General features: G+C 38.2%; 1 protein-coding gene across 1 annotated transcript in view; it reads right to left on the bottom strand.

The window, feature by feature from the left end:
• The window catches only part of SNX25 (sorting nexin 25), an 81,684-nt gene that overhangs the window by 12,559 nt on the left and 52,497 nt on the right, over nucleotides 1–16,628 (bottom strand). The window contains exons 8-11 of the mRNA XM_085058788.1: nucleotides 12,142–12,273; nucleotides 10,140–10,415; nucleotides 5,773–5,928; nucleotides 3,198–3,329 (exon numbers count right to left, since the gene is read on the bottom strand). Coding sequence (XP_084914914.1) covers nucleotides 3,198–3,329; nucleotides 5,773–5,928; nucleotides 10,140–10,415; nucleotides 12,142–12,273 — 696 coding nt within the window. The remainder of the gene's footprint in view (nucleotides 1–3,197; nucleotides 3,330–5,772; nucleotides 5,929–10,139; nucleotides 10,416–12,141; nucleotides 12,274–16,628) is intronic.

The raw sequence follows: 16,628 nt of genomic DNA, 5'->3' as shown, positions 1-16,628 counted from the left end.
CCTATGATTCGCCATTCTGAATTTGTTCCCAGGGCAGGAATTTGCATATGTAGGGTCATCTGAACTGTAATTGTCAGGAGAAAGTCATCCCTCTGAAAGGACATTTTCAAAATGGGAGGACTAAGTACTTCTGCTTCAAGTTAGGGTCTACGTGCAAAATCATCTAAATTCAAATTATTAGATGTAGTCACATTACAACTTTCTTCAAGTACCTTCAGATATTCTCATATAAATACCGAAAGTGTTCAGGATCTTCTTAAGAATGCAAAAATTTTTATCAACTTAAGTACTTGTGAATTTGGTTTTCTAAATTAATGAGTCAACAGAAGAAAGGAAAAATGGAATGTTGGGAGGTCTTCTAAACTAGTCCTCTGCTGTTAATAGGCAGCATCTCATACAACTGCTATCATGAATGAATGCCAACTAGAGAGCCCTATTCCTCTGATTCTCCCTTTTGCTAAGTTAAGCAAACAAAAGTGATTTCACAATCACTTCTCATGGGAGAAGTTCCTCATTCAAATCCACACTTCTAAGGGACACAGCCCAGCACCTGCAAAGCAGCTGTAACACTTCCTCATCTTGAATGGAAGCTCCCCTCCTAATGTATTAAAGGGTTGCATTTACCCTTGACAGACCTGCAGCCCACTCAAGATGAACTGCACATCTGACAAGCCACCAGCATGCCTACTGCTTCCAGCCAAAAGGTGCTCCAAGGGCCAGAGCTGAAGCCCAGAGCTCCTGCTGAACACCAAACCTTGAATGCCACACACAGATTTCAGTGCCCTTCTAATACCACTATCCAAAAAATCATCCAGCATTTTCACAACCTTCCTAACCCTCTTCTAGCCCTGATTTCAGGTGCTGCCTGTACAGTGCTGAGTACAGGGGGGAAATCACTCCCCTGTTCCTGCTGGCCACAATATTTCTGATGCAGACCAGGATGCCATTGGCCTCCCTGCCCACCTGGGCACACAATGCCTCATGTTCAAAGGCTGTCAACCAGCACCCCCAAGTCTTTGTCCACTGGGCAGCTTTTCAGCCACCTCTTGCCACCCAGGTGTGTAGTGTGGTAAAAAAAAAACACATGCACTTTCTTTTCACCTTATTCAGATCTACGAACTCAATTTCATATGAAAGCAATAGATTTTTAAAAAATATGTTATTCTCTGAAACAGTCTTTCTTTGGACAAGGGAGACAGAATGTCTGCTACAATTTTAGTTGATACAAGGCCAAAATCATAAAAGCAAGAAGAGCAAGTTAGGTTATTTAGCTATAAGCTTTACACCTGTAATGGGGAAGAGACTCACAGTATTACACAAGTTGTTATCATAGGCTCCCTTATTCTGCATGTTCCTACTGTATTTTTCAACCTCTACCAGACAGCCAAAACACTGAGTCTCCAAAGTAAATTTTACCAGAAATATCAGCTATCAAAAGACACCTGTAGATTATACCATTTATAGTTGTTTTTTTGATATATATTTCACACACGTAGTGCTAGTAAATTTATGACTCAAAATTATAAAGACTGAAGGATTCAAGCTAAGAGATTACAAACAAGAGTTTGGGCATGCTTTTTCAAGGCTTCAGTAACTAATGTTTTTATGCACTCTCTGTTAACTGATTTAGTAGATCAGTCTAAAAGGTCAATGACTGTCTATTACACTTTCAGCTCAAGATCTATAGCAAAATTTACTTTTATTAAGCTTTTCTGCAAATGTTTTCTCTCTCTAAAATCACAGAGGTATATTCTGGGATTATTAACAATGTATTTTGCAGATAGAAAGACAAAGTCACCTACTCATGCCCCCTGAAATCATCAACTGCAGCTAGAATATTCCCAAGCAATTAATTAACATAGATAACTACAACATCCATGTTTTTCTCCAGCCTACCCTTTGAAGTACGGAGCTGCAAACAGCACAATTAATGAAAGTCTACATTTAGTTACATAATCCAGTACAACTTAAAAGTTATAGCTAAGGCAGGAAGTAATTAGGAGCCTCTTCCAACCTCCCTCTAATTTAGCCAAACCACCTTCTCCTCTGGCAGTGAAGGAGATGCTGGGCAATTGCATACGGTTACATATAAAGAAAGCTGTCAATTATGCAATTTTTCTGCACACAGCATTTATCAGATTTTAAAACCAGGCTTCAAAAGCTACAAATAACTCTCAGAAGACAGCTTAAGAACTTCTCAGTTCTCAACAGTGTCACCTGCAAACACAATTAAAACAAAACCAAACCCAGATGTTTGTACATGGAGAATTTAGTTTTAAAAATGACACATTTTTTGACCTGTTTGATTTATTTTTTCTTTTACAAACAATGACCTTAACTGTTGACAGACCTATCACTGGTTTGCAAGAGCTTAAGAGACAATCAAATAAACTCCACAGCACATACTTTTTTCCTCCAACAAAGAGTTGCCTCAAGAAAACTACTTATATTCGTTTCAGGAACATTTTCTTAATGGCAGTAGAGACCAAATTAATCTTTAGTTTTCTGTAGTGATACTATCAGAAGATTGCTTATATATGTCAGCCTACACTTACTACATAACAAGCATTCACTGAGTTCCTTTCATGGTAGTTGTTAATAGAGAGCCAGGAGATGGTAATACTTCTTGCTTTCATTACAATTTTTTTACATTCATTCTACAAATGTCTGCCTATGCCCAAATGGAACAGCAGAACAAGACCTAAAACGAAAAAGAAAAAGTAACAACTTCATAAGGCATTTCCTTTCTGGGCATTCAAGTCCCTTAAAACTGTACCACGACTAAATACAACAATACAAAACACAAAAGGTATAAACACTGCGTCTTTGAGACATAGCAGAGATACAACTGCACCCAAGTGCAATAGCATGGTAATATAGGAAGAGACAGTTCTCATGAAAAACAGTGCCCCTAAGATAGAAAATTACTTTACCCAGTGCCAAAACTTGTTTATGTACATGCAGGTAATTTTTATAACTTCATTACAACAGTGTCTGAGGAGTAGAAACTCTATGTATGCATCATAGTAGCCACTAGGGAAACAGAAGAGGAGCTCAGAAGAAGTTAGGGTTCCTTCACTCACAAGTGAATATTAAGTACAAACAGGTCTAAGAAAGTATCTACACATTTTTCTTCTGCTTTTCATGCAAGTTTGAATAGACCCAGAAGATAAAAAGGCATAAAAAAAATCTCATACCTCGCCTGAGACAATGAAGGCTTTCCACATGCCAAGATTCTCACACCACCAGTCTGTTCTTGCAATGTGCAGCTGAAGGTCACTGTGCTCTCTCTCCATCAGAGTAATTTCATCCTTCAGCTTAGAAACAATCTGCAGAGAAAAGTTTATTCATTACAATTGGTAAGAGAAAGCTTGTGCGACACACTTAGTTGTGTCTTTAAGGGACACTGTTCAGAAAGAAGAAAAGGTACAAAAGCAGGGGAAGAACAATTCACGTGGAAAAAAGAAATCACAAGTGAGGGAATTGATGATGCCTCTTATAAATTTCTGGAGCACACAGCAATCCTGAAGGTCAACCCTCACACTACAATAAAATACAAGTTAGAAGTACACACTACTATCACACTATCAGCATAAAAGACACTTGAGATAGGATTATATATTACACACAGATATATTTTATAAGAACTTGGAACTGCCATTAATGAAATATGCCTTACTGAAGATATCTTTATCATTTTCAGGTAAATATCATGTGACTGATGAACCTGGCAATAGATTTCATTTCTAGGAATTTAGCTGTTTTAGAAAATCACTCAGAAAATTACTACTTATTTCATTTTAGTTTTGAAAATTATTGTAGAAAGCACAAATTTTAAAAAATGTTCTCATCAAGACATAATTCACCATCATAATCTCATAAAGAAGCGCATCTCCTCACACATGCAAAAAAAAAAAAAAAGTAGCCAAACATCCTGCCAGAAGACAGTTTGGCAAGAAAACATGGAAGTATACATAGGATGTAACATTAGAAACATGGCAAAAGCAGCTGACACTTCTTTATTTTTAAATATGATACATCATATAGTCAAATTTATCAGTTCTATCATTTGCACCACAAGTGGTGCAGAGCTACAGGCATTCTATCTTGTTCAGAATTTTGGTCTCATGTCAGATGTAAAATATTATCTACACTACAGCTATATAAAAATTTTCTAGCTGATACCTAACCTTCAGAATAATTCTGTATTTTACTTTATTTGCTACTAATGTAGCAACTTCTCTACAATAACCTTACATTGTTTCCAGCAGCATGCAGGAACATTCAATAAATACAGAAGAACTGGTAAGATTTCATCATAAGTAAACAGCTATTACATTGACAAACCAAATACTGAGGCTTTACAATAATATTGGATCCATTTTACTATTCTGTTTCAAAGATGTATATCTTTTCCAAGACCAAAAAATATTTTAGAAACAAAAACATACAGGGAAAAACACTCTACTTTAGTAGGGCTACAATCCCTGCCTCCCTAAGAGCTTAAGTATAGAAACAATATAGCTATTATGGATTCAAGAATGCAAAGGGAACACAGAACATCCACGTGAAGGGAACAATATATAAAGGTTTAGTTATATAGAATCACAGAAGGGCTTGGGTTGCAAGGGGAACACCCCAGAACAGCTGCAAACATTTTCAGTTCTCTGCAGTACCATCTGGCCAAAGGGAGATGTGGAAGGGTCAGAGAGAATGAAGCTAGCCAGGGTGGCCTCAGACTGTAGTGTTCACATCTTTCTCCTAGACATAGCCATCCCAGAGCTGGGGCAGCAGAGAATAAATGGGGTGTCAACTTCTATTCAGACCAGCATCTTAGCACTCACCCTGAGTGAAGGAGCAAAAGTATAAAGAAGCCAGGTCCTGAGCATTGACTAATACCCAGGTACATTTTTGTCATCCCTAGCAGCAAGATCTTAAGAAAACACCTTGGCTGCTTGTTCATCTTACCCACCATCTACCATCTGCAACCAAATCTCGTTACACCCGACAAGACTGGCCCAACTGCACCTGAACAACAGACCTGGAATGTCACCCTCGATAGAAACACAAATGAGTTGGCCCAAGCCATATGGAAATCACTGCTTCTCCTGGAGTGTGCTCCCAGATTGCTTACCTGCTTTACTTTGCAAAGAGGAAAGGAGGTTTTCTTGGCTGGTTGGTTTTAACCCTAGTCCAGAGATATCCCATATCCCTCAGAATTTTTCCTTTGATGACAGTGAGCATTCTCCTAGCTCCTAATAAAGGAATCAGTCACTCCTAAAGGTTTGGGTTCATAATCCCTTAATGAGAGGCAGTCCGTGGGAGCTGCCGTGCAGAGGGAGCTGTGCCGTGCCCCCCGAGCCAGCAGAGGGCACAGGAGGTGAGCAGCACACCGCTCCGGGCAGCGCGGCAGGAGCGCCGGGACAGGGCACGGCATGCGGGAGGAGTCACACGGACACGGCGGGGCACAGAGGCAAGGAGGAAACACCCTTTGCCATCGACACAGCAGCGAGACCATGCAAGAGTGGTCGTTACTCCATGGACAACAAAGCAATGTAAATCACATTTGCAATTTTAGTTACAATAGCTTTAAAAGATGGGGAAAAACCCAATTAAAAATAAGTTCTTATTTCACCTTCTATTTAACAAGTTGACTGAAACAGCCATCTGACCCATCCAAAATATAACAGCTGGATATTACACAAACATACATATATCCAAAAAAAAGCAAAAAAATCAAATGTAAGAACTGAAGACACTAAAAGTATGTACCTTTTTGTCTGGTTTTGGTGAATTACAAATAGAATTTAGAGCCTGTTTCTTATACTCAAGTTTGTCATTTAGCTGGCGAAGTTTATTTACAGCATAACTGGCCTGTTCATTAATTCGTGTGCTGCATTCTTCAGTAGCTTCTTCACAACCTTGGCTCTAGAAATAGAGAATGGGGGTAATTGCAACATTAATATGAAACAAGACAGTTATTCATAGAATGATAGAATGGTTTGGGCTGGAATGGACCTTAGAGATCATATAGTTCCAATCCCACTGCCATGGGCATGGATACTTTCCACTACACCAGACTGTACAGAGCCCCATCCAGCCTGGCCTTGAACAGTGCCAGGGATGGGGCAGGAGGTAGGCTATCGTTTGCTCCATAAGTTTATGTATAAGAACACTTTTTGGTATAGATGAAAATGTAGGTATAACAGATATTCCAACCATCAGATTTTACATGAAACATCATTGTAAAAAGACAAACCAAAATCAAAAACCCCAACAGTCAAAGCCTCATTACTATTTCTATTACAGTTCTTTGGCAACTCTTGCCAATTGTGTAAAATGACCTTCAATCCAAGGCTTTAGTGTAAATGAGAGGTAGAAATAGTTTGTTTTAATAGCTTGTTTTTAACAGCTTAGCAGTCATGATCAATATTCAGAGCCAGATAGAAAAGCAAATACTTAGCTCTGAGATGAAAAATAATGAGGATGGGGCAGTGGGAAAAAAATACAAGAAACCCCCACATTTCTGACAAACAGTCCTGCCTCCCACAAACCTTCACAAATCAGATTTGTCATCCTGCAGAACAATCTAAACCAAGTTCTTTAGCTTTCTACACAGATTTTATTGCTGTTTTTAGAAGTGTTAATAAAAATGTGTTAAAAGCACATATGCCTTACCATAAATTCATAAATCATTTTCATATATTCATTCAGACAAACCAATAGCTTGTTCCATCTTGTGTACTACAGGCATGCAAAAAAATAGAAAACTTCACACCTTTCAGTGACATTCTCTTTAACATCTTCTGACATATAGCTTAGCCTCCCCTTTCTTACTGTACTTCCCCAAATAGGCATGAAGACCTTGAGATCTAGCAAACACAGCACTCAGCTTTTACTGTTGCCATTTTCAAAGATCTTTGAGGTCTGTTTGTGACTGAGTATGTCTAAATTTCTCTATGGGAAGCTGAGTCTATTCTCATGAATGGGGGTTCCATGTTATTTAATGATATTCCAACTAAGTAAGCTGTATCTTTATATAATGAACAAAAATCTAACAGAAGGAACTCTCATACTCTTCTAAATTCCGTGAGTTTTAGAGGAGACAATCCTACTGTAAATTCCGTAGTATCTTATTTTTAAAAGTCTGAGAAGAGATAACAGTAGCAACAATAATTAATCTCCTTAGCATGATCCTCGTAAACATAATGCAGAAGTCAGGAGTCCTAGGCTAAGAAATCCATGCCCTTTTGCAGCTCTGCCTTTGCCTGCTATATGGCTGGGAAAAAACTCATTAGCTCTATGCCCTGTCCTTTCTTCTGTCTATTCTGCATGGACTGTAAACTCCTAGGGTCAGAAACTTGCCTCCAAACATGCATACAGACCTCAGCTCAGAATGTTGTCTTCTACTGGCACTAAAATAATACAAATAATAATAATTAACAATATTGGGAGTTATTTAAAATTATATTGTCAAGAACCATGAAAACCCCCCAAACCTTACACTTGTAGGGAAGCACGGTGGTAAGAAGGAAATCAAAAATGGTATTTTCAACACAGAAGAATTAAAAGACTTTTCATATGAAGTTTAGTGCTAGCAATCAAAGAACTGCAATTAATTACAAATCAGTGAGGCTGTGCTCCCAGAGATAGGCTACGTGATTTCTGTCTTTGTCCTTTCAGACACTTAAAGTAAAAAGCACTGCTGATCACTAGGTTTATCACAAAAATGCTAGAATTACAAGATCAAGTACCATGTATTCAAAATATCAAATTTATCAAATAAACAACCAATTCACTCAAAGCTGAGATCATAATGGATTGTGCTGTTTTTGCCTCATTGATAAACTGATAATGGCTTCCATTTCTGTGAGTGACATGGAACACAGATGCCAGTCTTATTTTAGTGATCTGACACATGCAGCACCAATGCAATCACCAGACCCTCTCCTCAAAGAGCTGGATGCAAGCACTGCCTGCTTCTCTATTTCTACTTGTAATGTTTGTCCAAGCAGAAATACTTGGAGGTTTTTGGTGGTTTGTGGAGGTTTGTGCCAGAAACAGAAAGTGGTAACAAACTGGGAAGAAGAAAGATCTCGTTCTACTTGCAGCAGAACCAGCAGTCTAGCCTTTTCCTGACTCTATTTTATTACTTGATTTTCTCACTTTTAATCAGGGCTCATCCTTTTGTCCTCATCTCCATGAGTGCACATATCCAGCTACAGCAGTGAAATTTATAGAAAATTAACACAGGTGATGCCCACAGTGCCCCAGGAAGTGAGGATATGACCCAAAACCCAAACGAAACCAAAACTAATCAGTATTTGCTAACAATATGTATGCCTCCAGAAACATCTGATTTCTAAGCTGTTGTTTCCTATACATGGGGAGAAAAAACCCACAAACCCATTAATTAGCCAGTAGTGCATTTTCAGCAACATTTGAAAGAACATTGGACGCTTCAGAAAGAATCCCTTATAATTTGTTTTCACCTCAAACACCCTGAAGCCTGACACAGCACCATTGGAACTGCTCTATTCAAGAGATATTCTAGCTGTATATACAACTTCATACTTTGTTTGTTGCTAAAAATGAAAAAAAAAAAACCAAAAAAAAACCCCCACAAAAAATCCTAACAAAAACTACCTTGCTATAAGAAGACTTGGCAATATATTACTCTTTAAGATTCCAGGACTTTCAGAGACTGTAAATCCAGCACATACGTATTCAAGGACTCAGGGAAGAACAGATGATGCTGATGTCAAAAATATAATTTTTTGGCAGCTACAGGAGATGTTATCAAAGTACAGTTGGCCCTAAAGTGTAGTGTCAGTTTTCATAGAGAAATCGTTATCTGTGTTAGACTCAGGATAAAGCAGATGAAGAGATTAGAAAGCACAACATTAAATGCTTTAGTAAGTTCTGGACTAAACTGTTAAGAGCAATTGCACAAAGTCTCAATGACTGCAAGCACAAGGACACAATGTCTTTGAAGTACCTACCACCCTCAACACAAAGCTGAGTTAGCAGTGAGAAAACTAGAAAACACATCTTGAATATTTTATCAAGGAAAAGAATACAGAGAAAAACAAACACTGAAAAGATTGAGCAAGCTCTAAAAGCACATACTGGAAGTAATTTACTCATATCAGTTCATCTCTGCAGATTTGCTGATATGTAGACTACAAAGACTAGAAAAACTCACCTACAGAAATTAATTTAAGTGGTAAATACAGAAGCCTTAGGTTCTGGGAAAATGGTTTCTAAACAGCAGAATGTAGATCAGCACTTCTGGATTCTGCTTATTTGTTCATTTAGATTCAGTTTTAGACAAACTGCTATATTTTATTGAGTTCTGAGCAAGTTCACATGTAAAATGAAGACCTCCATGCTGATCTGAAGAAGCAGCCTGACTGAAAGAGGCAATCAGTAGTCTGAGATGTGCTCTTGTCAAAATGTTCTTGGATAAACGCAATACAAGTTCCCCCGACATGACTGATTGAGACAACCCATGGATAAAACCTGCCCCAAAAAGAGTTGCCATTGGCTTATTGCTTATGACATTTTGAATGCTCTGTTTTAGTATTTAGAGTTCTTGTGCTAGATTTATCTTCCAACATGGACTATAAATTTTTTCAACTAATTAATAAAAAGCGGAGATCATATTTTAGATTGCTTTTTTTTCTCTTTTGTGCAACTTTTAATACCTATTTAGTACATAGAAAATGCATGGGAGACAGGGACAGAATGTCTGGGCCAAAACCTATTGAAGTTTCAGTGAGAATTTTTTCACTAAAAAGCAAAGCAGCTGAACTTATATGAAGTATGTTTTGCATTCTCTGTTTCTAAGGAGCATAATGACAGATGTGAAATACAGAAGGCTTGGGAATCTGAAACATTACTTTAATTAATTTAAAATGCACGTAGTCTGTCATTTTGTACCATGTTATTTCAAAGAGCTTATAAACGTAAAAGTTTTACCAGATGAAATTACAAGAGTGGTGATATTTATAAATCAATGAGAAAAAAAGAAGAGTAGTCCAAAGCTCAAGAAAAGAAGATGCTACTACATGCTTTTCTCAGGACGGTCTCTCAGAACACTTTAAATAACAGTGAAAGAAATTGTCTGTGTGACTCACCACTTCATCTTTGTCCTCAGGAGTAAGCTGAGCAGAACTTCTTTCTTCCTCCTTCTTGACTGATCTCTCATACAAATCACTGACAATGAATGATGGGTAGTATCTGTCCTTCAGAGTTTCGTAAACATCTGCCTGAATTCTGTAGAATACTTCGATGCCTTTATTGCCCACAAGACTTTGCTGTATTTCCTTATAGAGGGATTTTTCCACAGGTATTTCTCTGCTTTCCACAAAAAAATTCTGATAAATTTCACTCACCAGTTGAGGTATTTCAGCCTAGGAAGCAAGTGAGAGGGAGGAAGAAAAGAATAATTAAAAAATATTGAAAATATCAGGATGACTCAGGACCCAGGTGCATAATTTGAAGGATAATCAAGCTAATTTCCTATCCAAATGTATGAGAACGCATCTGTGAATCTCTTATTGAGATCAAGCATGCTGCCTGCCTGTGCACCTCTGCTAAGCAATCCATTTTACAAGTACTGATATTTGTCAAGTGAAGAAACAGCTGTGCTGTAAAATTGCCAGAGCTTCCGCACCCACTGCTTTTAAATCTATTCCAAAAGCTGGCATTAAAAGGAAGAAAAGTGCTAGAGCAACACTGTGGTCACCATTTTAAGCTCAGATTATAAATCTCAGCTGTATCAGCTCTCCTGTCTTCTGCTGAATAGAATCAACTCACTTTATACATGATTATAACTAATTTGTGAGGGGAAAGGGGGGAAAAAAAAAATCAAGAAGAGGAAAATTTACCATCTCCCTAAACTGGACAGAATTAAAAAGGGTTTATCCACTCTCATACTATGGCACAATGTTCTTACCTGCCTCATCTGACAATATCACAGCCACATGACTGCAGGACACTACCTTTTTGTAATATAAGCAGCCCATGTAGTGGCAGATATATACATATCCATATTCTTTTGAATGGGAAGAGAGAAATCACAGCTGAGAGATCATAAATTGATTTATAGTACCTTTTCCAACCATGAGCAGTTTGCAAATCAAAACTGATTTATTAAACTCTCTTCACAGTGCCTGACAAACTTTTTATGAACACTCTCTAGCTTGAGTTGGTTGTTAGTCATTTCTTCAGATTGTATTAATGGTTCACTACTCACACTCTACAATTTGCCTCTGTTTTACAGGCTGTTTTGTGTGTTTTCCAATGAACTAGAATCTTTATACCTAAAAGAGCAGTAAAATTACAATGAACAAAAAGTTAACTGATATCAACAATGAAATTTGTATTTAATGCTAGCGTGAATCCTGAAGGTTTAATTGTTTCCCACAAAAATCCACCACACGGCTCACACACAGCAAATGTGTCCTCTACAGATTGTTGCTCTGCACCATTGCTTCAGGATACTTGTTGCAACTTAAAGTGATATTTCCTATCCTTTTTTAAGAGTTCTAATTCCTACTTTATGTTAGCCCAAAGTACAATATAGCATTGTTTTTTTCCCCCTCTAGTAGTAGTGTGACATTCCTGGAAAAACTTAGCTGCTTATACAGCTACAGATTAGGGAGAGGTCTTTTAAAGCAGCACCTCTCTTACAAAAAGGTTTGAAGAACATGTATACACACATTTTCACTGTTTTGGATTGAATGGGCTACCTGTAATTGGCAAGATGAGAAGCTTATGTGCAGACATACAATTAGAATGTAATTCATGTAAACTGATACAACTAAAGCAAATATATTATTGCACATTTTTTCTCTGGTGGAGGGGGAAATAATTTTACTACTTTTGCATATCAAGTATTCCTTTTAACAGATGTCATTAAAGGAACCAACAGTAAATCATCATCACAACTGCCCATAAATTTTAATTGCAATATTATCCTCAAATATGGATATGAAGCAGTTAAAAAACACCAAATTGCTTAGCACTCATCTTATGCTATCGATATTTTAACAACATAAAGACATTTCCTAACATCAGGATCACAACAGAATGTCATCAATGTACAAAGGCACGTAGGCTTGCAATTTCTTCCACCTTGTTAGCATTCTTCAGATTCTCCACAGACTCCCAAAGGCCGATCAAAGCCATCTTGTCCATCCTTTCCATGTAGATCCGGAAGTGCTCTCGGTATGAAGGGTTGGCCAAAATTTCTTCAAACTGAAGAATCTGAAGAAGAGAAAACTAAGAATAAAAATTGGGAAAATGCCAGATTTGGCTCCTTTCCATCTGTTACAGGGAAAATCTTTTCACTTGATGTGCCCACAGAGCACTATGCATCCCACAAGCATGTCCTAGATTCAACTACACAGTCCTCCTACAGTAATATTTTTGCTTCATTTAAAAAAAAAAAGAGTTTTTAAGTACTTAGAAGATAAATTCATCTTCTGTCAGATAGTAAAAACCTCCACATCTTTCTGATCAAGATATATTTCTATGGACTAAGATGGCATTTCAAGTCACTCATGAAATGCTATTGTCAAAAATTTAACTTCCCATGCTCCCGCAAAGCAAGGGAGCCAAGCTGAAAGCTATCTGATCTGTTCTTTCCTTGTTTCAAATGCCAGCAGTTTCCATACCACAGCCCACAGAGCTTTGAGATGTATCTCAACTATTTCCAGGCACACAGAGAAAGATGGAATACCTTTGCAGCTAGGGCATTTGGTGGCTGGTGCCCACTGTTATTGAAAAACATCTATCAAAAATGCAGCCAGGAAAGAGTATGTTCTGTGATATAATGCTCAAGACTTTTCCTGAGAAGAGTGAGGAGGGTGTACATCAGCCAGAAAAGGAAATAAACACAGACTTCCCATACCCATGCAGATGCTGCAGCCATTAAGAAGTTGCATTAAAAAGCCATTATCACTTCCTTATCCTCTACTATTTTTGCAAATCCAGGCCTTTTCTTTGAGACAAACACTTGAAAACAAAACACCTCCATGACAAAACAATCAGAACTTCCCATACTGAACAAGAGGATCTTAGTTTTGAGGTGAAAATCATAAAATGCACGTGTGCTGGCTTTGGCTGGGGTAGAGTTAACTTTCTTCAGAGGCTGGCAGGGGCTGTATTTTAGATTTGCGTAGAACACAAGATTGATAATATAGAGATGTTTTTGTTATTGCTGGGCAGGGCTTACACAGAGCCAAAGCCTTTTCTGCTTTTTGTACTGCCATGCTGGTGAGGAGGTTGGGGGTGCTTGGGAGGCTGGGAAGAGACACAACCAGGACAGGTGACCCCAACTGACCAAAGGGATATTCCAGACCATATGGCATCATGCTCAGTATATAAAGTGGGGGATGTTTGGAGTGATGATGTTTGTCTTCCCAAGTCACGTTATGTGTGATGGAGCCCTGCTCTCCTGGAGATGGCTGAACACCTGCCTGCTCATGGGAAACAATGAATTACTTCTTTGTTTTGCCTTACTTGTGTGTGTGGCTTTTGCTTTCCCTATTAAACTGTCTTTATCTTAACCCATGAGTTTTCTGGCTTTTACCCTTCTGATTCTCCCCCCAGTCCTGATGGTGGGGAAGTGAGCAGGTGGCTGTGTCGGGCTTGGCTGCTGGTGGGAGTGAAACCACAACAGTCCTTTTTGGCACCCAACTATTCTGTGGAGTTTCCTTCCTTTTACAATTTGAAGAAGTTCTGCAGTAATTTGTAATCCACAGCAAAAGATCATTTTATGACTCAGTATCACCACAGATTAGAGCACAAAACTCTGAGCTATGTTGGCACATTCGCAGGCATTAGGGCATGTGTACACCCTCAAATCTAATACCCAGTTAACAGATATAATCTCGGAATTATCAGCCTCCACAGCAACCCTTCAAATCCTTTTAACTCGAGAGCAGCCTCCAGGTTTGGAAAAAACAGAAGTTTTACTGTTGCCATATCAATTCCCTGCTTCAACAGGAATGTTACTTATATACCACAGCTGGGCACAGGTCCTGCTTAAGACTAGGAAGGGGTTAGGTTTTTCTATTTTTTTTCCTAAGCGGGGTGCTTTAAACAGCATCCCTAGCATATGCACACATAAGAGACTTTTCCCTGGCCCTACAGAGCAGAAACTTGGTCTTGTTAAAATGCTAAAGATAGTCACAACCTCTCTCTGAGAGGACTACAGAAGAACTAATTAATTTAGGTCTGCACAGGCACTAGGTACAGAATAGATGCGCTGTACTCTTTCTTTGCAACACACCAGGTTCCCATTCACTACAACCACATTGACCTATAATGAATAACCCCAATAAAGCTGGTAACAGCACTGCAGATTGTTGGGTTGAGCAGCATTTGGATCACTAAAAGTTTTCTTCTGGGATAATGGCACACAGACTGTGGGACTTCTGGCTGCTGCTTTTGGTTTTTCTCTTTTTTTTTTTTTTAGAAAACAGCAATAAGTGGAATGTAAAAACCAATACTGATAAATATCCTTTTCCAAGCTGCATTTTAAGAAACCCTTAACTAATGCTTTAGTTGAAATAATGTCTGTATATTGACTAAGTCTGTATTCACTTTGTTACGTTCTAAAAAGAGGCAAGTCATCAGAAGACTGTCTCTGTCACATACAGCATTAGCTGAACTAAATACAATAATTATTTAAGTATCAGGAAGTATATACTAACCACATAAGGCACCTGACTATTTTACTGCACAGACTATTTTACTTTACATACATAATGTAAAAGTCCCTGCCTTGAAACTCAGCATTGCTCAGCACAACAGAGGAAGAAAATAATTTGCTACATAAACACAGATAATAAGAATCCAATTAATTACTGCAGTACTCTGCAGGTACAGTTTCTAAGAAAAATGACTAAAACTGCACCAACTATTAAGACTTGCTTTACATATTACATTCATTTAAACTGCATTTTCTTTGAAAACAAATCTAATAACATGGGCACAGTTTAAATCAAGATCAGAGCTAATGACAGAATTCAGATTCAGAGAGTAGCTGTGGTTTGTTTGTCTGTTTGTTTGCTTATAAGCATGTGATTATAATTCATATATTTAGGATTTCCCTAGAGAATCTGGATTCAGGAAAATTAGGTGAGTGAAACGTACAAAATCAAATGAATAAAAATCACAAGACTACATAATCAAACAGAACAATGACAGCTCCAAATAATCCATCTCCACATCTAAGCCCATAATCAGAACATGCGTTAGACTTTTTACCAGCCATGCCATTACTCCCCTGCTACTGCAGCCAAGAAAAAGCTTTCTATAGGATGCACTACTTTAGTTCACTAGTCAACTCTTTGTTCAACTAGTACCAAAAATTCCCCAAAGTTAGTAATGCATTCAAGCTTCTGTACTACACTTACATAAAATATTAATTCAAAACACCATTACTAAATGCCCATTTCTGAGCAATTTCATGCAAGGTGAAGAAAGGAAGGCAAACATACAGTTTCTTTTACAAAAGCTAGTTATTCTGCTACTTAGATGCTACCTTAACAGAAAAGCTGACACAACCATACTTTAAGGAGTCTAAGGGCCACCAGCTGAAACATCCCAATATTATCTTATCTACTAAATCTCAAACAATGCCTTTCCCTTTTACTTAAAAAAACGCCTGAGTGTTCAGTCAATGCTGCCCAAATAGGAGGGGCCAACACCCAAAATAACACTGGCTGCCTTGAAATAAGAACCCAGACTACAGCTAGCACAGTGCTAGAAGAGGATGGGAAGAAACAACAGTGAAGAGAGACTTCCTCAGCTGAGCTCTCAGCCTTTTACTGTGCTCAGAAGAGGACAGCATGGTCTCCATCTCTCAGTCAGCCTCCCTCAGCTTCTTTCATGGCAATGGAGAACTGGGGACAACAGAAGAGAGAAGCAGTTTTCCTATTTCTACACTGACATGGCTGTAGAGGGGTTCTAGGGCTTCATCACAGGAACATCAAAAGCTTAGTAGCAGAACTGCCTCAGATCCCATTGTTCTCACCATTGCCACAACAAATGCCTGTTCAACCAGTCATTATTCCTATTAATAGTACCATTAACTCAATATTGAGCAGCTCATTGGTATATTTACAGGATGTAACCCCAGGTCAGCAAGTCCCACCAAAAAACCCCATAGGTTTATAAAACATGCAACATGAACTTCAGTAATTCCTTTGATTTTAATAATAATATTATATTTTATTATATTCCTGACCAATCCCTGCCCTTATGAAGTGCATCTTCACTACTTGAACACTCTTACATCACCAGGTATCTATCCAGAAAAGTTTATAGCATCTCAGCAGGCATCAAAAGTGGCATCACTGGCTCATGCAGTGCTGCCACATGCTGCCCTCTTTCTTTTTCCCCTTGGCACCTCTTGCTACGCCCAACTTCAGGAAAGAGATCAGGACTGCCTTGGCACAATCTATGGCACACCATCTGAAATCATGTTTTAAGGACAAGAGAGTAGGGAATCATTCTGTTTCAGATCTTACTCAAGAAAAAAACAAGAGTAGGAACTATTTCTCCATCATACTACTTTTTCTAACATGCTACTAAGTTGCAATTATATTATA

This window comes from Lichenostomus cassidix, chromosome 4 (genome assembly GCF_008360975.1).
Source record: "Lichenostomus cassidix isolate B80296 chromosome 4, HeHo_3.0, whole genome shotgun sequence".
Taxonomy (NCBI): Eukaryota; Metazoa; Chordata; class Aves; order Passeriformes; family Meliphagidae; genus Lichenostomus; species Lichenostomus cassidix.
The sequence above is the reverse complement of the archived record's forward strand: the minus strand, read 5'-3'. Positions and strand labels throughout refer to the sequence as shown.